A 24,996-nucleotide genomic window follows, 5' to 3' on the forward strand; every position below is an offset into this window, starting at 1 on the left:
AACCAAATGAGTAAGCTGTTTGTGTGTGTGTGTGTGTCTATGTGTGTGTGTGTGTGTGCATGTGTGTGTGCCTGCGTGTGTGTGTTTGTGTGTGTGCGTGCGTGTGCGCAATAGAGTGAAAAATTATTTCTCTCTCATATTAGCTAGTGTGAGATAACGAGGAGTGAAGTGAAGACGCTTTGAAGACCGTCTTTAAAAGAGCACAGCAGATCATACACTGTGCGTGTGTGTGGGGGGTGCGTGAATAGCTTGCTATATTGCAGTCTGCTTAAACCTACACATCAAGGTCTTTGCTTCTGATTGGCCCCCAAGGCATCTCCCTGCCTTTCACCCCATCAATTTGAAAGTTTATAAAGTTCTTCCTCCATTTTCTGTCTTTAGAAGCTGTCAAAGTGAGTTTGGGTATCCCTGATAACTTTTTTTGGGGGGGAAGCTGCAAATCCCATTAAAATCATTATTGTCTTGAGTAAGGATTCAAATGAAATCCGCACGGTACCATTCCAGCAAAAAATCCTGATCCATATTTCATTCGCAATATCTGTCACAATAATTGCGATGGTTTTCTTTGCCCAACTTTGATTCTGCTGCATTTATTAGATAACCTAAAAAGATGCCAAGTAGTTGTTCACGACAGGAAGATACAATAAAAAGCTTTGTAACCCATCACCTTGAGCAAACCACGTTCATAAGCTGTTCAGTAGTATGAAAAGATCAAAAGTATTGTACTTTTGATGAAATTGACACAATTTGCACATTTTCTAATGGTTCGCCTCAAATTTGATGAACTCCAAGATGATGACCGATTGGGTTATGATGATATATTACGTTTTGCTATATTAATATTAATAATATTAAAATAAACAACATAAATATAAGTAATTTTATTTTCTACAGACTATTGACTTTGCATTAATCAGTATTTTGGTTTATATGTTATTATAGATAATTCATCCAAGCCTCAAAAATTCACCTCATCAAACTTTGAAGTGAACTTCAAAGTGCAGCACTTTCTTCTGGAGGATTTTCCTTTTTGTCTCTATCAAATTGTAATGGAGGACTATGTTGAAATGAAGGTTTTCATGTTAACTTATTCATATTTAATTGTCATATTCAATTTTTTAAGTGCTGTATGCTTGATTCCAACAAACTGGAAGGGGATATGATACTGTGATGTTCTACCATGTCCTCTTAACAAAGCAAAACAGTGTTTGCTGCTCCTCTCTGTAATACATGTGTGCTCTAAGCCCAGTGTTTTCATGTTCACATGAACAGTCGATTGAGTTTAAATCTCTTCAATTTTTTTATTGAGAGACTGCAGCTAATTCAGTCAATCAACGCTAAGATTTAAATGATAGAAGAAAACCTCTGAGGCGAATGACTTCTGAGCTTGTGTGCTAAAGGTCTTAATTTGAGGCTTATTTTGTTCCAGGGCCTGTGTTGTGTTTCCAGTCTCACAGACACGACTGTGATATGTTTTGATCAGTGTCACAGCAGGTCAGTGAACAGGCCTGCATGTCAAAGGAGTCTTCCAGCTGGGTTACGCTACCATCTCCACGCGTGCATGTGTGTTTGATGGCAAATGGGCTCTGGGGGGGGGGTCCCCACGGAGTCTGCTGAGAAAGAGCAGACAACCTCTCATCATTATTCTCTGGGAGACTGAGCCTGACGTGGGCACCGCCACATCGAACACATACACACTGCCCAGTCCCGTGGGCTGCTCTATTCATTCATCTGCACTCTCAGATACAGACACATAAACATCACACACATACATGTACATATCGTCTGTACACCTGGTAGGATTCTGAAGTCATTTAGCGCCGGTCTCAGAGAGAGACCGGCATTGATGATCAGTGTCAGAGTCTCTGTTCACTATGGAGAAAAAGAGAAAGCAAAAGACAAGACCTGAGCAGAGAAAAAAAGAATAGACTCTGTATAGGTGAGAGTGAAAACACCAACATGGAGAGGAAAAATTGAGCTGGTGAAGGATATATGGAGTGAAGAAGAGCTTGGGATAAAAAATAAAAAAACCTAGAGTCGACTGGTATACACTGTGTCCACTCACAGACATACTGTATGTGGAGCTGCAGCAAGGCTGGGATCTGCTCAGCAGTCTAAACCTCTGAATCTTTAAATGCTGTTATTTTCCCCTTCAGCAAGGCCAACTACTGAGGCGTACACGCATTCACAGGTATATATCCGGAGCCCTGCTGTGGAGTACAGACATAGCAGGCTTTGGGGCTAATACCCGGGGAGCTGCTCCTAAAGTTAAAAGCTGCCTGTCGGACTCAAAATTGAGATGCCGCAAATGGAACCACAGAGAGAGAGAGAAGTAGGTAGAATCATAGTCGAGCAAAAGCCAAAGCAAAAAATATAAAAAAGTTTAGAGACTTTACTGAGAAACTGATTTCCAATACCTCTACCTCTGTATACCTGTAACTGTCTTGATTCACTTCTGCTTGATTCACTTCTGCTTTATGCCTTGTCATGTTAAAATGAATGTATATGTTTTAGGTTATTGGTTATTAGTTGCTGTCGATCTATGTGGTTGTCACGCAAAAGATTTTCGAGTGACAGGTACAAACACTATAAAGTGAATGATCAATTCTTACAGAAGAGACAGAACGACATGCCACTTGCACACACATGCACCTGAAACTGAGAACTGACTGTGTGGACGGTAACAACGTTATGGACCAGCAGGCACACAGCTGGCAGGAAAGATGTAAATTTGACAGGCCGCTTCAGTCTAGATAATTAATGGTAAAAACAGATAAAACAACAAAGTAACTGTGACGGAGTCAGAGAACATTTACTGAAATTGACAGATGAGCTATGTTTGCTACTTTACTATATAGCAAGAGCTAAAAAGATAGCTAACATACTATCAAATCAGAACTTGGCATCACTTTGTTTACTGCATCGACTGACCTCTTGCCCAGTGTGCTGACCTCTCTGTCAGACCTTTGGCTAAGAGGTGTGGTACATTCTGGACAGGGCTGACATACAGAGACAGTAGGGTGTCTAGGCTCAACATTAGATGGGGGGAGAAGTTTGGACATCTGGAAGGAGCTTGGAGTGGAGATACTGCTATCCAATGTTGAAGGGAGCCAGTTGATAGGGTTTGGTCATTTCATCAGGATGCCTCCTGGGCACAGACATTGGAGTTTAACCGGGCTTGCCCAACTGGGAGGGGACCCATGGGTAGACCCAGAACTCATTGAAGGGACTACATATTTCCACTGGCCTGGGAACACCTTGTTATACACAACTTGTTGTTCCTTTGTGGTGCTTCGTGGAAGAAGTCAGGTAAATTGCAGATATCCTTGAACAGTGGTCGATATCAAGGGCGGAGTTGCTGGGTTGTTCAGTTGTTGACAGCTTTGTCATTCCAGGGCTACAGGTTGGTGAGATAGCAGAAAGGATGATAAATTATCACTGCTGCTCATCAGAGGCCCCTTTGCAGATTTCCTATGTGCTGTGTCAAGATGGAGCTTTCTCAATGGCAGAATTTAGAAATGTATCCCCCACATTAAACATCTGGCTGACTTTAGTTCCTTAAGGTGAAAGACTCCTTTTATTATAACACCTTCTGCTCGGGTAGCAGTTATGAGGTACCACTACTACGGCCTAACAAAATCCAATATGACAGTCCTGCAATGAATCCTGTGTGAAGCTGTTAATGTTCAGTTTTTGTTGGCAATGTGACATGTTTAGAGCTGGTGTTGTTGATGTACTGAGCTGGATTATAGTGAGAGGTGTTAGGAGAAATCTGTCCCTCTCGTTTATGTTTATCCGGAGGGGCTGGACAGAACATTTGAGCGTGACAGCTCTGCAGTCAAAGCAGGGGAGCATCACATGTACCCACTGCAGGATGTTATAGCAATTTTTTCCGAACACTGTTGTGATGCGAAATGGGACAGCTTCAAAGTGCAGGAGCCTGCGTACTGCTTCTGAGGAATACTTATTGTATGAGTACGAGTCCCTTAGGGCACAGCAGAAAATGGGAGGAAAGAGAAAATAGTTTCATCAACTTTTGATAAGTCCATTTGGCAAGAAAACCCCTATTGACAATACTGACACTCTGATAATAAATCTCTATCTGTTGCCAATCTGAATGCACACTGACTTTTGCGATGCCAGTGAATCACAGTGGTATAAAACCTACTATTGATTTTCTTTTCTTTTTTACCTTCCATCTTATTCTTGATTGAACAGGAGTCATGTTGGTACAAAGATCACAGCAGCTCAAATGCATTGCTGACAGAAAACAATATAGACAAACCTACTGAAGAAAAAAATACAAAAAGAGGGCTAAGGACAAGTATTTGTATTGAAGAACAAAAAAGAGATTCTGTAGATACACACAATGTTGACACTCTTAGATAAATAAGGGGGGGGGGCGGATGGGAAAACCAATGAGAAATATATGGATGAAGATAAAGATAAAAACTGCTGTAGAAAGGTCAAGGAATGCGAGAACATTAAAATGAGTAGAGTGAAAAAGTTAATATTTTAAGTTAAAAAATACCCAAACAGCCTATGTTGAAAAAAAGTATTTGAACCTTGTGGTGAGGACTAATGGAACTATTATAAGAGGCAAAAGGCTCATTTATGCTGCCTTCTAAAATATTTTTTTTAATTTCACTGCCCACATCCTTTCATGCATGCTTTATGTTGGCATGGTTGTGAGGTGTTGCATCCATCAGCACCGACAACAACATGGTAACGATGGAGGAGGTTGTGACTATGGACCGCTTAGGAAAGACTGGCTGAGTTGTGATTATAAAAGAGGGTGTGGTGATCAATACATTCATTCTTAACCAGTACTACTGGTCTCATCAAAGCTGTGTAATCCCAGTGACGCACGACAGAGACTCAACAACAACCTGAATGGCTTCTCCAAGAAAGTATATTGTCTGGATAGTGCAGCGTGGCATGTACACGCAAACACACAACAGCTCACATCTGCATCTCGAGGCACATGGTGTGGGCTTTTATTGAATGAACGTGTACATTGATGATCGAAATAAATAAAAGAAATGGTTGATGAAGCCTTTTTATCTGATCACTCTGTCACATGTGTCTGTCGGTCACATCATACCATGAAACGTGGCACAACAGCATTGCACTAGAGGGCATTTCAAGATTTAAACATGGGATAATACTGTTGCTTTAAAACAAAGTTAGTGAGGAGGCAAGGACGCACAGGATTGATGAGCCGCTGTAATCTGACATCTTCCACTTTAACAACAGAATACCAAGTCACCCTGGACCAATCTGATGTATGTGGTGGTGTATGGGTTTACTCTGTGGCAGCCTGGTGTCATTTCCCCAAGATTTATCAAAAGGTTTAACACAGACAGCTGCGTGTAGTGGCACTGTGCTTTGACACAGCACTTTTCATATCAAATTTATCAACATGTCTTACTCTGCTGCCTTCAGATGGCTGCAGGGATTTAAAGACCTGAACGAGAAACTTTTCATGAAGTATATAAAGCAACTGTGACAACAGACACTGTTAGAATCACTGCTGACGGATTTACAGAGGTTACTGCTCGAGGCACAATACACTTTCATTTTTATGCTGATTTAAACACCTCTACTGCTGAAAAGTGAATATTTAAAATGCTTTATTTACATTCTAGCCATCATCATGTATTTAGTTTGTTCCTGTTGATAAAAACAACCTAGTAATCATCAAATGGCACCAGATTGATGTTGCGTTAGAAAGACATGGTCTTGCATCTATTCTATTCTCAGCCCAAAGTGTCAGGATTCTATCTTACCCACAGAGCGAAGCAGCACCATAAACAACATGTTTGATCGTGTCAGACTGTCACAGTTTTCCCATCCAGCTCCAATGTTGTTTAAATAGCTAAGAGCCTATCTCAAAGCTGTGGAAAGTGAATCCCTGGTCTAAAGTCTATGTAGTAGTATTTCTCTGTTGTTTTAAGGGCAATGGGACTGCTGCACAACACACATACTTTATGCTCGTTATACACATACATTTGCTTTTACACTTCCACTTTGAGCACAAGGAGATACATTACCTCTGAAGGGAAGAATTCTTTATTACTATGTGACAAATCCATCTTTAGAATATGAGTCCAACATGGGGCAAATGCACTTGACTGTTAAAGGGAATGGGAGCTTATACTCTGATTGGTCTATTTCGTGTTACACCCACCACACACTCATGAATAATCAAGAAACTAAATACAAACCTTTTGAACCATGTGCTTACTGCAGCGAACATTTTTCCCACCATGAAAGTAGTAAAACTGGATTTGGACAAGTCCTACATGCACTTGCGCTAACGCTTTAGACAATGTGCTCATCCCTCTGCCCGTGCACCTTATGATTGGTTACCTTACACGTACAAGCAAATATATATATCACTGTCAGACCACCAATGAATGTCCTTATAGCAAAGTGGAAAGACTTTACATTAGCATATACCAGAATAATGAACGTAAAGAAACAAACTAGCAACTGCAATATTAAGGCGAGTAGAGGGGGAGGGGAAAGGTTGAAGAACAGAGGTGGAGCCAGACGAGGGGTGATGGGGGGGAAGGAGCCTTTGTGAGGCAGAAAGATGGAGAAGAAAGAGTGAGACAGATAAGACCAGGCCAGATGGGGGGAGGCGTGAGTCTAGCAGCCAGATATTTGTAGAAAAGAGCGAAGATCAGGAGGTTAAAATTGCGAGAATGGAAATATGGGTGCTACAGTGAGGAGAGTAGTGGCAATGGAAGAAGGGATGGAGATGGACAGAGGATGAAAAGATGTAGAGAGAGAGAGAGGAAGAGGAGGCAGGCCCCTCAGCGGTCAGCACTAATGAAGAAGAATGAGGAGCCTGAGCTGCTTGCTGGACCTGCAACTGACCACATACACACACACACACACACACACACATAACAACACACACACAGGCGTCGAGAAAGTTTCACACATATTCTGCTTATCTGCTTCTCATTTTATGACACAAAATGTATGAAGCGAACAAGTTGTCGAACTCCATATTCACCTCATTGCTATCTATGAATAACATAACAGTTTCTTGTAGCTTTCTTTAAATTCTCTGTTTTTAATTCTTCTGAGATAATCTGTCTTAGATTCAAAACTCAGGCATGGAGTTTCACAGCAAGCTTCTGAAATAATGTAGCCTGCTTTACACTTCATTTTTCTATATCCACTTTCTAAATCAAGAACTTCTCTCCAAAGTTGATGTACCACTGTACAGAAAAGCCCTTTTTTATCTTTGACACGATCCTATGACCTATGAAAAATAATATATTAATCAATTATTCAGAGGTTGTCGTTCATGCTTTGTGCAGGTGTAGCACTGCTTTAAAAAGGTGACATGCATTTGGAGCACATTTGTGTCAGATTCTTGTTACTCTTTGCTTCGAGTTAAAGGGCTGTTGGTGCCTCATTAGCTGTGACTGCCTACACACAAGGGGAAAAAAATTCTAAAAGAAATCCTCAAACTTTTTTTTACTCCCCAGCTTACAGCTTTGAACTAAAGTTGATAAAGACTCGCCAGAACACGGTATTATAATCAGGGCTGTGATGAAAGTCTGTCAACCAAATCTTGTATTTTGTATCTCTTTCTTATAACTGAAGTCGCAGCTTACCAAGGAAGTTGTTTGTGTGTCATTAACTGTTATGTCTGTGTTGCTTTTTTTAAGTGTATGTAAAATTAAGGTTGTGGTGTAGTGTGGTATTTTTTTATTTATGTAAATTTTCTAATTAGTTACAATCTCTGGCATACTCTGGTCAAATACTTCCTGAGGCACGCACAGGCAGTAGTAATTGTAGTAGTTGTAGGCAGTAGTCGGCGTACTGCAGAGAGGTGTGGTGATGGAAGTGCAGCTTTTCTGGAGCTTTGACATAAGTACGAAACAGAACAGTGGTAATGACTGCAGGGGCGTCGCCGTGGATCAGAGGTTAAGACCCTGACTATAAACACCAATGTCCCATTAAGATCCACTTGGGAACTTGTGTCTTTTCTGCTTGTTTCCTGCCAGCTCAACACTACTGTTATCATCAAAATAACAATGAATGATGAATGTCTAGGGATTTCTAGTCAACTAATGTGCATTTTGTTGAAATTAGTTTGAATCCATGCCACTTAATTCTAAAATATGCCAGCAATTTCACATTTATTCTGTATTTTTCTTTGTAGAATCCAAAATGCTTCCCCACATTGCGCATCAAACGATTTGGTGCCATTATTAAATTATTTTATTAAAAGGGAAAAGTTACCACCAGGACAATCGATAGATCAGTGACTGCATTTTTTTTCAACACTCTTGCTTTTAAACACTCTGAATTTCAAATTAAATCATTACAGTTTGAAAATTAATTTAATTTAGAATTGTAACTTGATAGTGAAAGCCTTAGGCTCTTGATGTTTTCACATGCATCCAGCGCTGCTGGATGTCCTTCAGACTCTACAGGCCTTCACTCTGGGCATGTACCAACAAGTTGTCAATTATTCACTCAATTATTCTCATATACAACAGTCCTACAAACTTCTCAGGCACTTCAGTTTTTCATATTATTCTCCATCTGGAACACAGCAATGTCCCCAAACATACAGACAAACATCAGCAGCTTTCAGACATGGACCCCAGAAAATTCACACAATTAGATCTGGACTCCTGAAGGTTTCCTTGTCACACATTCAATTATAGTCGATTGATCTGTTGCTTATTTTTTCCATTAATAGATTATTCATCGGATAAAAAGACAATATCTTCTGATACAATGCTGTTTATATGTATTACAGACATCTGCAACTTATTTATAATGATAATTCCAGATTCAGATATTAACAATTTAATAATCATTAGCCCTCCAGATAATTTCAGGGGATTATCTGAAGTTCAGTGCATGTCTGAGAGCAGCTAAAGAGTCATAATTAACTGTGAGTTCTTGAACAAATGATCTGGCCCCCAAAGAACCCTGCACACTCCACAGTAGGACGGTTCAGTTGACCTTAAACTATTGTGTGACAGTCTACTTGTGTTGACAAATGTTCATCATGGAGTCTTTATGAATTTAGTTTGGAGCAGTTGCCATGGAAGCTCTGCAGAGATGATACAGTAGTGTGAGTGTTGAGCATGATAATATTTTGCTTTCCAATTCCAATCGAGTCAGAGCTGTTATGATTCCTACAGGTGGTCATTTTATCTCTTACTAGTGTTTCATAAAACCCCTTTTAGAGAATGTGGCTACTTGCATTTTAGCTGCATAAATTTGGGTGCCAATATTGTTTTGAGGAATCGAGGGATAGTGTCTTGAACACTCATTAGTGTCGGTGTAAAATCAGTTTTCCATTGACCTATATCCTGTTGAATATAGACAGAACAATGTTGACTTATGAAGCAGTGATTCTCTTTAACAGGGTGGAATATGTTGACTTTTACAGATATGAAAGCAGAATCAAAGAACCAACCTAATAGTATTCATTTTAACTAACGTGGAATTTGCACGATAGAGGAAAGTTATCTAGAGGAACGCTTCTATGATAGGCTTTGAAATATTTGCCATTAACTTACAACTCTAATGACAATAGAGAATCCAGTATTCTCTCCATCTCCTCTATGCACTCCCTCCCTGATGTATCGCTCCACAATACAGCCTCACTCCTCACAAGATAAATAGTGAGACAACTTACACCAGGTTATTAAATTACAGCATGATTTGCTTGATTACTTTCTACCGTTTCTTCTTAACGCTTTAGAAAAAAAGTCACAAGTGCGGTTTTCAAGCATATCTGGGTATTTGTGTCTTAATGTGTGAAACATCGTGACTGATCTCAGAACTGCTGAAGCTGAGTGAAGGATGGTGACACACTTGTCTAGAGCTAGCTGTTGTCAATCATCCATCAGAGATCCCAAGATTATCCACAAATGGAAATGAAGACCCGAAAAGTGCTGCTTTCTTCAAACTAGTGTTTGTCAGTATGACACAGTCACATTTACAAACACTGACATTTGCAGACAATCCTCTATACCTTCTATGATTTAAATAGACAATATCAGATCCTTTATGGGACAGAACGCTGGGATCTGAGATGTACGGGGAAATATCTCTTCCACTTTAGTATTGTTCTGATTGTTGTCTAATTTCAGCTTTAACTAGTCGGGCACTGCTTGCCTTGCTTGCTCTGACTGCTCTAACATGTATGCATTGTTTCTCTGCTCAGGCTAAATGAGAACAGCGAACAAGGGACCATATGTAGAGCAGCTCCTCGTCCCTGTGTATGGTTGCCTGCATACATTAACACGTACATAGTAGCACACTACTTTCATCATCGTTCAGGGTTTGTAGAAAACTTGAATGTTTGTCAGCTTTTTCTTTCTCCATCTTTTTTTATCAATCTTTAATGAAATCTTGCTATATCTGTCAGTTGTGCTTTTCTTTGCCTGCTTTCTCGACACCAAAACCTTTCATCTAGCTTCTGCGTCTGTCCGTATTTCTTTATTTCTCTTTCTCTCCGTGTCCACTCCACTCTTTGTCTCCCTTGTTATATTCCACCTTGCCTCCTCTCTGTTTCCTTTCTTTTCTTTTTTCTGATCTGCTTCCTCCATTTCTCTCCCCCTGCTCTGCAGTCGACATATTGATTTCATTTTCATACTGTTGGCAGTTGTTCCCTCCGTCATAAACCATCAGGTTTGCCTCCTTTCAAAACGGCATTGATCATTGTACAGCTGATCACAACCAATCACCCCTGAGCATCATTATCTGCGCTTACTCGTTCTCTGTTGTTGTCCGTCTGTCTTGTGTTGTGTACTCTGTGGGTTTAATTTTTTTATCTTGCCTTTCAGAGCTCCAGGGAAATGGCCGGCCTGTACTCCCAGGTGTTTATGAAGTGAATTGGGCTTTAGAATTAGAAAATTACTCACTCAGAAGGAAGGCTGAGGACTATTTAACAAAACAGCATTGCAAAACTTTGATAAGAAATGATCAGATACATTATTTTGTTGTTGAAAATAAACACCATTTTGAAAGTGTTTGTGAGCGAGTGCAGAGCCAGTCAGTGCTGTGTAAAACATTTCAAACAGATGTGTAGTTATGATAATCTAGAATCAGAGTCCAACCAAAATTAAATAGCTTTTTTGCTACAGCTTACATGTCTGCTCTTTAAATCACGTGTCCTGCTGTGTTCTCATTGTAGGAAATAATTACAGCGCGAGGGTGGTGAAAGCGTAGCATATGAAATGGAAAAGATAAAACAACAACAACAGAATTAGGGGGGAAACATATTAAGGGTTTAAAAAAAGAAACAATTGAAAATAATAGAGGATACAAGAATGAATAATAAAGTACAGAACTGTAAGTGTTTCTACGTGTACATTAAGTGTGGTAATTTAAAGGGCAATGTGCTGGCATGTCAATAACAGAGAAAATACTAAACAAAGCATTCGTTATTCTAAATTCATTATTATTATTATAGAAAAAACGGAATAAATCCAATTAAATTTTCAATAAAGAATACAAGTAATTAAACGTGACACTATACAGAATATGGATCAAGAGCGAGTATTTTGTGGCTTTGAAAAAAGAAGCCTGATGACATGTTTGCTTGGATTTAGGACTTTCTTTAAAAAGAGAAACAGGAAGTTTTGATGAAAGGCACTATTTTATTGTATTATATGAACTGTAGGATCATTTGTTTTGACATTGGCACCCAAACAAGAGATGAACTCACTCTTGCATGTGAGTTCACCAATTTAATGAAGTTGTAATAAAGAATGGCTGGAATACCATTTGAAACAATGGTAGAAAGCCTTCAGGTCATATCAGCCAGGCCCAACACGTATCACTGCATCCTTTTCACACATGCAAGCAAGTTGAGGTACACAGGCGCACACATGATGAAGTTGCTGTTGTTAAATAGGACCTAGTTTATCTTGTTGTGGCAGCACGTGTGTCAGCATGTGGACTGGAACTCTGTGCTGCCCTCTGGTTTGGATACAACACTCTTTTTACACAGTGGTTGATGTTCTACTCAACATGGCCACTGCTGTGTTGCACGTGGGACTTTAAGATTTTTTTTTATTCTTATTTTTCTCTGAGAGTTTTAACACTGGGATTATATCTGCCACCTCTCTGTCTGCCCCCCCCCCCTCCTCCTGTTGTCCCATTTCTCCGTCTTTTGTTGCTCTGCAGCGAGCAATCGAACGTCACATCAAGCCAAATCTAGAGCCTCTGTTTCCTCTTTCATCTGCCTCGAGTTTCCCCGGTGACCCTCAGATGCCTCAAAGCTTTTGAACGGGGGGGAAGGGGTTGGGAGAGCGTGGGGACCTGGAGCGCGTGGGGGTAGAGTTGAGGGTACGCACAAGGGAGGTATTTTCGCCAGCTTTTGTCCCCCTTGCTAGCTGTACCCTGACCTTTCGGTATGCCACCGTGCTGGTCTGCTCGCGCCACCAGACCCCCCCCCCCATTCTTCTTTTCTTTCTGCATTCACTGATGGGGGTCTCAATCATAATTCTGCTTCTCACTGTATTATGTTCCACAGAAGGCGACCTAGACTGCATAAGCATTAGACATGCTTACATACTGGGAGTATTTCACACCAATATTCTGGACAGAATTCCCTCACCATCTTTCCAGACACTTAAGAGGAGCTTTTGTGGAAGAAAGAACCCCAGCTGCGATAAGTGAGGACAACAGCAGGGCTTTTAGTTGGCTTTTGTCGCCTCGAAGCAGCCTCAACATTATCGGAACAGTCCACTTTGTACCAGCCTCTCTTTTGTGTCCCACTGTCACTCAATCCATCTCTCTCTCCACCTTGTCTTTCTCTTTTTCAGTTGACGCCTGCCTGGCTTTTGTGATTGTTTGTTCAATTCACACCCTGTACTTCCAAAGGAGATCGATGTTTTTCTTCCTCTGGCCTTTTTGTAAATAAATAAATACCGTTGCATTATTGTTTGCTCCCAGTGCTGTGTTGACAAGTTCACTTTAATGTGAAACTCTGAAAATTGCTTTTTTTTGTAGTTGTACTGCAGGTTTTTACAATGGTGTACAGAAGGCAGCATATATTGATGTTGCACCAGAACGAAGACTAATGAACTTGTCACTTGTGGTGTGTTGTTGTCCGGTAAAATTAGCCTGAGGGTAGTATCCGCTTTAAGTGTTCGCTATATCTTTGTAAACCATCTTCGCCTTTGGGCACTAAATACGTCATTAGGATGAGTTTGTGCACTTCTTCTCAGTGCTTTTAGCAGCAAGTAACACTATGTGTCTGCCAAAAGTCTCCTGTTCTCAATGAAGAGAGAACCCTTTGGTAACCATATCAAGACTTAGAGGCTCCAGTACTTCAATCCAAAAGATTTAGTTAAATGCTGACAGTCTTATCGTTAGCATGCTGCGTGTCTCATTCCTCCATGAAACCATGCAGGATATCGGTGCCGCTACACTGTGTGGTGCTGCTCGTCGGATTCGAAGAGTCAATTAGACGGGGCTGCCCTCCCTCTGCCATTCTCCACTCGCGCTGTTTTTTAAATACCTCCGGTCCCCACACACACAACTCGTCTCCTTCACCTCACAGCTGATTGAGAGTGAGTGCCAGTCAGCGGGGTCGCGCTGAATGCTTTGGGGGAGGGACTGAATTGCGCATGTGCGTCTCTTTAGAAAAAAATGCCAAATAATCGTTTCAACTCGATTATAGTAGTTTGGAGATCGTTTGACGTTATAATCACGATTATATTTCGATTAATTGAGCAGCCCTACTCCATACTGCTCTTGTGGTAATCAAATTCGAGTCAAAACCATAGAAACTCCAAAAGTGTTTTGTGAATTTTCATGAGCTATCCCTTTAAATTAGGGGATTAACAATGTAACCAGGACACTTAATCGGACCACCATGGAGACGGTATCTCTATACAACTCATGAATATTACTATTAACGTCATTCTTGCGTCCTTCATTTCATTGTAAATAAATTTGGTTTTTGCACTGATATTATGAAAAATTTGAGATGAATTGATGGTGGAGATATACTTTAGTTGCACTCGTAGCTCATGTATGTTTGATAGAAGTGGTGGACAGCTGGTTATCACGATAACCTCAAGTCAAGTGAGTTAGTGGAGACAATCTTGGGGGAACATGTTCTCATCCACATCCCCCTCCATCTCCATCCCACAGTAGTGGAGTGTTCAGGCGAATCAACCGCAGAGCCTTAGCCTATCACCAGGGAGCTCCAATTGCCTGCCAGTCATCAGATAAAATGGATTTCCAATCTAGTCAAGGCTGGGTCAGGTAAAACGGAGGACAGGCAGACTTCTGCTTCTCGTCTACCTTTCCTGACTTTCTGCTTGTTGTTTGTTTCTCTCTCTCTCTTTCTCCTACTATTTTTGGTCCCTGTCTCCACTCCCATCCCGCTGTCTCTGATCTACTGGCTAGAGCCACATGAAATGAAAATAGGCTCGTTGTAAAAGCCCAGGGACCCAACATACTATGTGGGAGGCAGTGAGATGTAACCACAGCACGTCTTCTTAACTCAGGATGGATCTTCAATTAGAGCAACAGGTGGAAAATCCATTAGTTTGTTAGTGGGTGAGTTGTGAAGCGTTACCAGTTTTCTCTAATACAGTACAAGTGCACAGATATACGATTTTAAGAGCTTTTTTCTGGGGTCCAGTTGGCCAGTAGGTTGTCTGTTTCCAAAGCCTGATCAATTAAATTCCTCTGTGTCGTAGATCTCCATTGGTAGTCATAGTTGTACTGTAGCCCTGTGTGAGTAGTTCCTTCATGACCATGATCTCTATAAGTCAGTACAGTGACAACATGTCCTACTGTCATAAATAATAAATTAACTAAATTAAAGGACCAAATTGACAGTAAGAAAAATAAAGACTAACTCCAGCCTCATCCTTCTACAGGACCAATTAATTCCCAGTCCAAATGCAATTATACCAATGCAACATATATGTAGCACTGGCCTAGCAAAATTTGTAATCCTCATTTTTGCTTTGTGATTACAGGGTCAATAACAGGTTTATGTTGATGATCTGACCACAAGGTGCATTTAGTTGCTATTCTGGAGTTTTGCTCGTATCAAAAAAAAATTCCTTAGCAGGTGAGGTTTTTCCAGTTGTCATGGAGATTAGTTCAAACAGCTATTTAAGTCCTTGCCGATACCTTGCTGTGGAAATTACATACTATCACATTTACTGCAAAGACTATTTTTAGACTGAAGAGGAGATTTATTACGTATGTAATTAAAGTCTGTCAGTAATAATTATAAATTAAGGGAAAAAGCAAACTCTTCTTTTTCCTTTATTATAATTCTTATAATACTTCACTATTTTGAAGGAAATATATCTTTATAGAATAGCATCAGAATCATGTAAGTTACCTCGTAAGTGGAAGACACTGCAAGGTAAGGTTACCCACACATGGATGTAGGTTCTCAGCTCTATGAGAGATACTGATTTTACCTGGTGAAATGTGCTCGTACAGGTCAGAGGTCACCACCTCCTGTCCTTCAATGCATGAAAGGCATGCTGTCCATTCTTTCCACCTTGGTTTGAGCGCTCAAGAGCATTCTCACTTCCGGACCTAGAGCTCAGTTGTAAAGAAAAGAAAGAAGTTGAAATGAGAAAAGGAGATCTTGAGAACATTGTAAGACAGAAGAGTGGATTAGAGAACAAAAGAACAGATGATATAGTGGAGCCGATAGGAGAAGAGAATGTGAGAGTGGGAGAGGAAACCATGGGATGAGATGAGAGGACAGGAGCAGGGAGCCATATTGATCACCCTGCTCTGTGAGTCTCTCAGTGGTTTTAATGGTTTGAGTTTCACAGCTGGACTGAACTCTGCAGTGCCTAGAGCCGATAACATGCTCTCTAGGCACACACACAAACACACACGCATACACACACACAGTCTACGCTAGCGGGATGTGGGTCAATGTTCCCTAGCTTTCTGTCAGTTTAGCTCATTGCATCGTTCCACATGGACTGCAGGAGCTGGACTGCAGGTTCAGTGGGAGCCGTGTTCATCTGAAACAACCCTCCACCCTGCTCCTGTCCAGCCTCTCAAGCCAAGCACGGCTGAGTCTGATTGATTTCTGACTGTGGATTTATGATTTTATGACCATATAAATGCTCATTTGATTTAACACGAGCACAGGTTTCATTGAGGGAACTGTCAACATCATCAAGTAAAAAAAAAAATATATACATTGTATTGATCTTTACTTTTAAGCATTTACTGTGGTCACACTTCAACTCCACTTGATAAAAACTAGGAGTGATAAAATGTTGATATTTGTTAAGTTATGGTCGAGCAGCTCCAACTGCAGCATCTGGAGATGCTGCTGATAAAGCTCTTATCTCACCGGACTAGTGAGGTAAACAGAGTCACTGTCAATCAAAAGAGAGAAAAGTGCAGTTTGTTCACTGTCGAGTTCAAATTCAGGTTTTTTATACAAAACACAAACAAAATCAGATGTTGATTAACGGATTATTGCTCTATTTTCATCTCTTATAATGTGTCTCTAGTTATGTAGGCCAACATTTATGTCAGTTCATATATTTTAACTATAATTGCAGTGTAGTTCCATGGATGGTGGTATTTATAGGTGCAGCAGTCGATCAATAATGTTGATCCAGATTAGAACATGGCTGGTGATTCCTCCAACTTTTGGGGGGGCAAACATGAGGTTGACATTTGTAGTTTTATCTAAAATGCTTGAACAAGAACTGGATAAATTGCTCTGAAGATTGATGAAAAAAAAAAACGGTAGGATGACTTGTAGAGTCTTTGGTGATCATCAAAGACCATCATTAGCTCAAATAGGATTTTGTCCAATACTACTAAAATAGTAATTATCAATAGTTTGTTTGAAGAACTAATATGCAAGTTAGCATAATAAACATAAACTGATAGAGATAAGCTTATAAACATTGGCATTGTGAGCATGTTGGTCATGCTATTCAATATAAACATTAACTCAAAGCACCATTTTGCTTTAGCCCCACAGGGCAGCTAGCATGTCTGACGATTTCTGATCTGCAGCCTTAATCAATCTAGTTAATTGATACAGTTCATATCTCTAGATCATTTTGTGGCGTGTGCACTCTGTATGTGTTGATTTTTATATATCTGCAGAATATGGCTTCATTCATGTTTTGTTTTTAGTAACAACCCTCCCTGTATGTTGTACTAATCCCATCTGAGCAAATGCACTGCTTATCAGAAACAATCCATTTTCCTCCACAAAACGTATCATCCCAACTTGTGTGACTTTAATATATCCAGTGGAATAATAATTATATTCTTCTTAAAGGCTCACAGATTATATGCATGATCCTCCCCTTAAAGAAATAGTGGGACATCTTGCAAACACTCAGGAAAATGATACACAAACTGGGATTTTAGCTTAGAGCTGTTCTTGTATAATTAATCCACTTTAAATGCATATATCCAAGAGTTGTAGGCATTACATCTACAACTGTAAAAAATCCTCATTATATCTGATCTGCAGTTTACTGTGATTCTGTGTGGGAGATGAAGTAGTCAGGGTCAAGCCTCCCTTGTAATCAGCATCCGATCGAGGCCAGGAGCCACCTTGTTGGATAGTATCTCTCGCAACAAGCATATGTTATAACTAATAAGGATTCAAAGACTTTATTGACCTCCACATAGGCCAGTCATTTAACATTTAACGCCCATGAGAATCTTATGGTTCTCTGTTACTAAATATGTTCTGTTGAGACAATCTCACTAGCAAGGCGGTATATCACGAGACATTATTGATCACTTTGAAATCAGGTCTGCAAGATGCCAAAGCTCTATTCATATTTATCTCCTTGGATTTATATGTTCTGTGTGTCTCTGGATCGTCTCGCCAGGATTTCAAGGTGGTAATTGATGATTACCATTTCATGGGAGAGAACACAACCTTAGTGAAGTCCTCTTGGTTGTATATCGTAACTGGGGAATAATGGTATCTGGGTTTCAAGGACCCCATTGATCTGTTGTTTAAGGGTAGAGGTTGCTCTCCTGTTATTGATCACATGTAGTATCTATTTCCATAGAGGAGTTAGGTAGACCTGATGGACTACAGCTCTAATGAGGTCACTGAGTCTCCCTTAGAGGACCAGCATGCTAAGGTGTGCTGTGATTGTATATGAGCATTTACCTGGATCTCAAGTGGGTTACAGGTAGTACTTCTGCATAGGGTTGGGTTCTAAGTATCACTATATCCCATTTATTTAATAAAAATCTGTAGCCAAGATGAAATAAACGACAGAAGATTCTCCACTGAACCTTTTAAAGAGGGTTGCATTAAAGGCTCTCAATGGATCTCTTTACAACGAGTTCTACTTTGAGCGCTAAGTTGCATCCACCCAACAAGCACTTCAAGATTTTGAATTGGGACAAACAGAGTTTTAAATGGTTCTATTTTTACAGATGTTTCTGTTATTTAAAGGATGAAGAAATATTTGACTGTTCTTTCAAGTAGACCCTGACAAATCTACCAGTAGAAGAGTAAAAATACTATTATTTGAAGGCTTTGGCTGTGAGATGTACATTTCAGTAAGAGAGATATTGGTTTATTAAAAGTATGAAGACCTGTCATATGTTTCACGTGAAATTAGTCTGCTGTTATTCTGATCCAAGTCTTTCACTAATGGATAGTATATTTTATTACTTTAAATCAAGTCTAAATAACTTAAACAACTTAACTCTCCTCTATCTTAGGAACCACTGCATCTGTGGGGCATGCACAGATTTAAAAAAATATATAATTGGTTGGGTTTGATGCTGCTGTTAATATATTTCACCTCATTACACCACATTCCCAACTTGCTGCTGTTAAATGATACACTTGGCAGCACAGCTAATGATGCCACCTTAAGGATGAAGGGTAAACTCATCAGCTGCCATTAGTCGAGCGCTCAGCTATAAAAGAGGCTTTGCAATTAAAGGTTTATTGTAAAGAGATTTTATGAAATTAAGCACATAACGCCAAATTAACATTCCATGCCTAAATTTTGTGTGAGTTAAAGATTAAAGGTTAATTATTTAGTTATTTAGTAGGTCACAAAGAAATAATCTCGTAAAATGTACACAGCAAATGCTTAACTGAGACTTCATCAGCAATAAGACGCAACAGACAGAATAACCAAGAGGGAAATTCTCTTCTTGTTGTCGTCCATGTGGAGCTACAGTTTGTTAGGATGTATAAAAAAAACTCTGTGGTTGCAGGGCTGAGTAACAGTAGTCAACAAGTTCACCTCTCTCCATTACTGAGATAATCCCTACTATTACCAGGTATGACCTTTGCATTGTGATCAATGAACGGTGGAAAAGTGTGCACAAAATACGAAGGGTTCTTGTGCCTTAGAGCATCTCAAAAGTCATACCTGGTGGGAAATTAGTTCAAATGTTCTAATCATCACTTGTTTTTCTCTTTTTTTTGTCTCTTTTTTTTGTCTCTTAGAACCTGCAGGTCAACCACGGATGAAGAGTGGGAGGGAAAGGGTAAAACAGACGAAGGCTTTTACTTTAGCACTAAGAGCAGAAATGGTTGCACTCCTGTTTTGACTTTTGAGAGAGTTGATTTGCTGTCGGCATGCCTTGTGTTGAATATTTTCAAATGATGCTATTTATCTGCGGTGTAATCCGCTGCCATTGCTCCACTATTCTGCACTGCTACATTTTACAGGGAAGCTTTTGAACGAGTGTGTGTATTTGGTTCACGGTCTGAGTCAGAGAGGTGTTCAGATACAGTCAGGGTCACTCCTCCGTCAGCTGAATAGAGTTCGGTCCACGTCCAAACCTCTGCTGCTTTTTGTCCTCGAGAACGCAGAAAGCATTCAGGCTGGAGCTGAATCGGGCACTTGGGGATCGTCCTTGCTCTGATCTCAGACTGAAAAAACTGATTGAGTGGATTTGCTTTTCAAGTTTTTTAGTTTGTTTAATGTTTTTTACCACAAAGGAACAAGCTCAGGTGCTCCTGGCCATGACTTTAATTCATTAGACCTGTGATGTAATATATGATTTTATTAAAACCATTCATACCTGGTCTCATTTGTGGCTGTGCTTTGTTTTATTCAACCCACACTTAGTTTATATGTATATGTTAAATTCCGATTTAATGCTCTCCACATTTGATTTCAACTAAGTGTTTAATCGATTCCTCAGAAGTCCGACCTCAACTCAAACTCAATCTTAATGTGATAAGGTGGCAATGGAAACCATACTGCAACGGTTGACTGTAAAAGATTTCTGGAAATGCATGAAAAAATAAACTATAGCATTGCAGTAGAGCACATTTCTCAGACAAGGCCCGATAGTTCCCTTAAATTCAAGCAAGCTGCACCAAATTTATCACACTCATTGATATCTGTCTGCTTCTTATGCCTGGTTAGTTTCATCAAGATCCATGAATTATTCACTGGTAATATGAAAATAAGGCCGTAATTTGCAATAAAAAAATTTAAGTGATTTCATCTTGGCCCATGTCCCATCCTTTTAGCGTTTAGAAGTTTTTACATATTCCGATTCAATTATAGAGCACATTACAACATACATTATCATGAGACACATCCCATAGTGAGGTGGAGACCTCACAGTATTATAGATAAACCCGACAATTTCCCACAATGAGCAAGCACTCTGCAACTGGAGAGGAAAAACAAACCCTTGGAACCAGGAGAAACCAGTGTGAGCGTCCCTCTGCTGTTAGAAAAATTTACTTAAAGTCAGACTACACAAACAATCTGAAACAGACTGACAAAAGGTAAGTTGCTTATGATGGAGACCTCTTAATATAGAAGTGGTTTGGATGAATTGGATTAAACAAAGGTACACTTTCTCAAAGGGGGATTGCATCATTTCACATTGCCATTTGATTAGTTTACCTTTCAGTTTTTTATTTTTATTTTGTGTAACAATATATGTCACAAGTATTGGAGGATTAATCCCTGGCCTGCATGTTGCTTTCTACCTTTCCTTTGTTGCTTTTACATATCTTTCACTTCAGCCTCTTCAAACTAAGACACAAATACAGATTGAATGATGTTGTAAACGGATGGTCACAGAAGTTACCAACAGCCTGCATGATAATTATCCTGGATGATGGAGACCTGTGCGGCTGAGAAGTAATGGAAGGTAGCGTGTTCACTCTGTTGTCAAGTTATTCATAACCACTGACAGATTAATACCTGTGACTGGTGAGCAGGCATTTGACCTGGAAATGAATACTGATTGTAACCATTCCAACTGAAGAGAAAAAACAGATGTTCATGGGTGTTAGTGGGTTTGTGTCCAGTCTGAAATGGGAAGTAGAGTCTTAATTGGTTTCTACCCAGATGTGAAGAACAATTCAATACAACGACTGCAACAACGCTTATGTTGATATTCTGAGATGGTGCTCGTCCTCCGGCCTGTGCCATTAAAGCATTGCAGATGAAATTACTCAAATAGATGATGTGATTAAAGGCTCCAATCAAAGTATATTTTTTATCTTCATCATTTTCAGTCAATTTTGTTCCCATTGAGGGGAAAAACCAATGAAGAAGTGCATTAGAGAACTTAAGTATGATGGCCAATGAGACCCTAAAGAAATATAGATTGTTAAGGAAATTGATGGTGTCTTGTGACTTGTGAGTGTGTTGATCAATAAAGATGTGGAATATTGTGTACTGTATGTCTGCCGATGCATCTCCAGAAAGACAAGTCACTAAAGTGTGCTCATCCAAGCCATGTAGACCAATGGAGACCATGTCCTGTGATGTCCGAGAAGGGTTGAGTTGAGAACAACTGGACTTGGATGTGAATTCTCTGAAGTCTTTTTTCTTACCATGGTGGGTGGTCCTAAAGGGTTTAACCTCCTGTAAACGGGTCAAAACCATTTTAAAAATGTGTATGGTTTGACTGTAAATTAGAATTCAACACTTCTTGAATAACCCTGATCTGAATGAGCTAGGCCCAGTCCATATCCGGTGTTAACGTTTGACTTGAGTGATGCAAATACAAGTGGACTGCTCTATAATATTAATGTAATGTATACTTATAAGTACATCAGTTCACACCTGGTATTATAATTGGTCTGTAGCTCTTTCACATTAAAAAGCTTTCAACTAGTGAAATGGATAATTGACTTAACTGTGAAGCATCCTCAGGGAATGCAATGCATTGTGTCCGTGGCAAGGGCTGACCATGATCTTTGATACATGCCTCTACTTAACACAAGTAACGGAATGACGAACAAGACACACCTACAACCTCTCAGCAAGGTAACTTACTTCTTTCACGTTGCCCCCGGAAAACCGAGTGAGACACTTTTGACTTCAAATCAGCTCTTCCTTGCCCATGGGCATGAAGACATCTTGTCATAATTTGTTTGACTGCGCTGGACCCTGATACACAAGTTGATTCTCTGTCATATCTGATAAAGAACTTCAGGGAGTAAACCCTTCTCTGTTATACTGTTAAACTTACTAACACTAACCACTGTTTTTGCCCAATCTGAAGTTTCATAACTTGTTATTGTAGCAGTTTGAAGTTTTGAATGACTTCTCTCAAACAACAGGGTTCACAGTTATTATTTTAAGCAACAATAATGTCAACAAAGACGGACTGGATATACTGTTGTGTTTAGAGGAAACCAATGTGATCACTGAATAGTCCCATGTAGAGGGTGTGCTCAATATTCCGCGACATGTTGCTTTTTCCAAATCAAAGACCCTGACCACTTAGAAGTAGTGCCTTCATATTCAAAATCATGAACAAAATATTAAACTTTCAACAATTCCTAGAAAAAGTTAAGTCCTGATGTCATCCTGTTATAGTCCTCAGGCCTGAGTTTAAATTGAATTTGGGAAAAAAGTTGCTCAACAAGTTGTCCCTCTTACATTTTGTAACACTTTCTGATAGAAGAGTCAATGTGAGAAAGGTAAATTTCTTTTTTCTCATTTCTAACGCTGTTCAGAGTATTTGTTAGAGCCACTTCTCGGGCGGGAGACGTCCCCTGTCAGCAGCACTGAGGTGGACCCAGGTGTGCCATAATGTACCTGATTGACTTAAATGTAACAAGTTTGACTCGAGTGGCTCCATTTTGTCTGCTCCAGCTAATTCTTCCTGAGTCGTGGCTCTAAATTCTTTAGCGAGGATCTGGTAATTGGCTTTGAGCATTGAGTTAGTCTGGCAACGCTCTGCTGCTGTGGAGCAGTCGCACACACACAAACACACATTTGGGCACTTGCGGCCAATCTTAATAAAAGAAATGACACGGGGGGGGGGGGGTGGAGGAGGGAGGGTGGAAGATTCGGTCACGCAGATGTTGCTACGGCAACAGCGGTAAGAGACAGCCCCTACAAGGGGCTGTAGGCAGCAGGTTAGAGAAGAGAAGTGAGGAAGACGACATTTGGCGCATTCAAATGCGTCCGTGCTCTCTCCCTGTTGATCTCGTGTCATACCCAATTACCACTACAGCAGGGGAAGAAGGGAGCGCAGGGAGAGGGGGGGTGCTCGGGTGGGGGTTGTACTGAGAATACAGACAGAGGGAGAGGAGTATTCTGGTCTCTGCTTGAACCTGACAGAGAGACGGTGCACACGCGTGTGCCGAGGTAGACACCCACGCCTGTCATGCCACTTATACAAGGTGGTGGCACAAATGTTCCTTAACTGCATCTTCAAGAAAACATGCACGCGACAGGTGTGTGTGTCTACCTCTCAGTGGAGTGTAGGAGTCTGTGGAAAGTCCGAGACTCGGCTCTGTATACACAATTGTTCCTAAGCTATGATAATGTTGAGACAATTTTCGGGTCCTTTTCATTCTGGACACTTACAATTTCCCATTATATTTCATTATTCCTTTCATTGACCAAAGCTGTTGCTAAGGGGGGGGAGCAGATGTTGTGTGTCAGGTAATAAATATGCAAACAATGTCTCCAGATTCTTTAAAGCACTTAAATTGAAGTTTGACGTGTGGCTAGAAATCCCTCATTGCAGAAAAAAACTGAATATGCACAGATCAAAGATGCTCCAGATCCTTGGTCTGTAAAATTATGGATGTTTTAACTGTCAGTAGTAGTAGTAATTTTGTCTGTTTGCCTCCTAGTTAGGAATAGCGAGTTTCTAACGATGGTGGTTTGAGAAGAGACGAACCAGGAGCTGGAGACAGGGTAATGGAATATCTTCCAGAAGAAGTCTAGAAGTCTTATCTATGGCAGCCACACAGAAGTCTTGTTTTGTTCATGTTTTGACTGTTTAAAAATATGTTGAAAGGACGTAGAAGATCAACAGTGTTTTTACTCAAGGCTCCTGTATAAGATGGGTCCTAAATTGCTCCTGATAGTTATGCAAAGGTCATAATAAACCAAACTAGGCAAGTAACAGTTGAAATATTAAATCAGAACTGATACAACTCACATGCCATATAACACGTTCTGTACAACCACACCCCCACAAACACAGGCCTGCACTCAGTGTCATGATCTCATTTATAATGTTTGGAATGTAAAACTACAATTGAAGCACTGTAAGATCAGACGCTGGAATTTATTTATTTGGATACAAGAAAATAATTGTATCTTCTAACACAGAAAGATGTAACAACTGAACACACGGTTATACACACACCCACCACAGGGGAAATCAATCACTTAGTCCTTTATCTCTTCCCTCCATCAGATTATCACAAATACTGACATCTATGAGCCCGACACTCCATCGGCACAACATCTGTACGTGTGTGTGTGTGTGTGTGTGTGCACCCAGTAGTTTACAGAGGCCTCCCTCAGACAGCGCTCCTCTGATTAAAGACTTCCACCTCTAATGCCATTAGAGGAATGAGAGAAGGATAGAAAGTGCATGAGGGGATGAGGCAAGAGAGGAGAAACGGCAGAGGGAGAGAATGCTCTTCTTCACCTCTGCTTTCTGGCGGAGCAGGCGAACGTGCCACGAGAGAACAATGTAATCCCACTGTAGTAGCCCGGATTAGTCCTCCCATTTATCACTGCC

At 40.3% G+C, this 24,996-nt stretch overlaps 1 protein-coding gene across 1 annotated transcript in view; it reads left to right on the top strand.

Annotated features, from left to right (window-relative positions):
* LOC133005075 (MICOS complex subunit mic25a-like) overlaps positions 1 to 20,053 on the top strand; it is a 67,930-nt gene extending 47,877 nt beyond the window's left edge. The window contains exon 8 of the mRNA XM_061074662.1: positions 19,469 to 20,053. Within this exon, the coding sequence (XP_060930645.1) occupies positions 19,469 to 19,492 (24 nt within the window). The 3' untranslated portion in view covers positions 19,493 to 20,053. The remainder of the gene's footprint in view (positions 1 to 19,468) is intronic.
* Positions 20,054 to 24,996: the final 4,943 nt, after the last annotated feature.

The sequence above is a fragment of the Limanda limanda genome, chromosome 7 (assembly GCF_963576545.1).
Source record: "Limanda limanda chromosome 7, fLimLim1.1, whole genome shotgun sequence".
In the NCBI taxonomy this organism is placed as follows: domain Eukaryota; kingdom Metazoa; phylum Chordata; class Actinopteri; order Pleuronectiformes; family Pleuronectidae; genus Limanda; species Limanda limanda.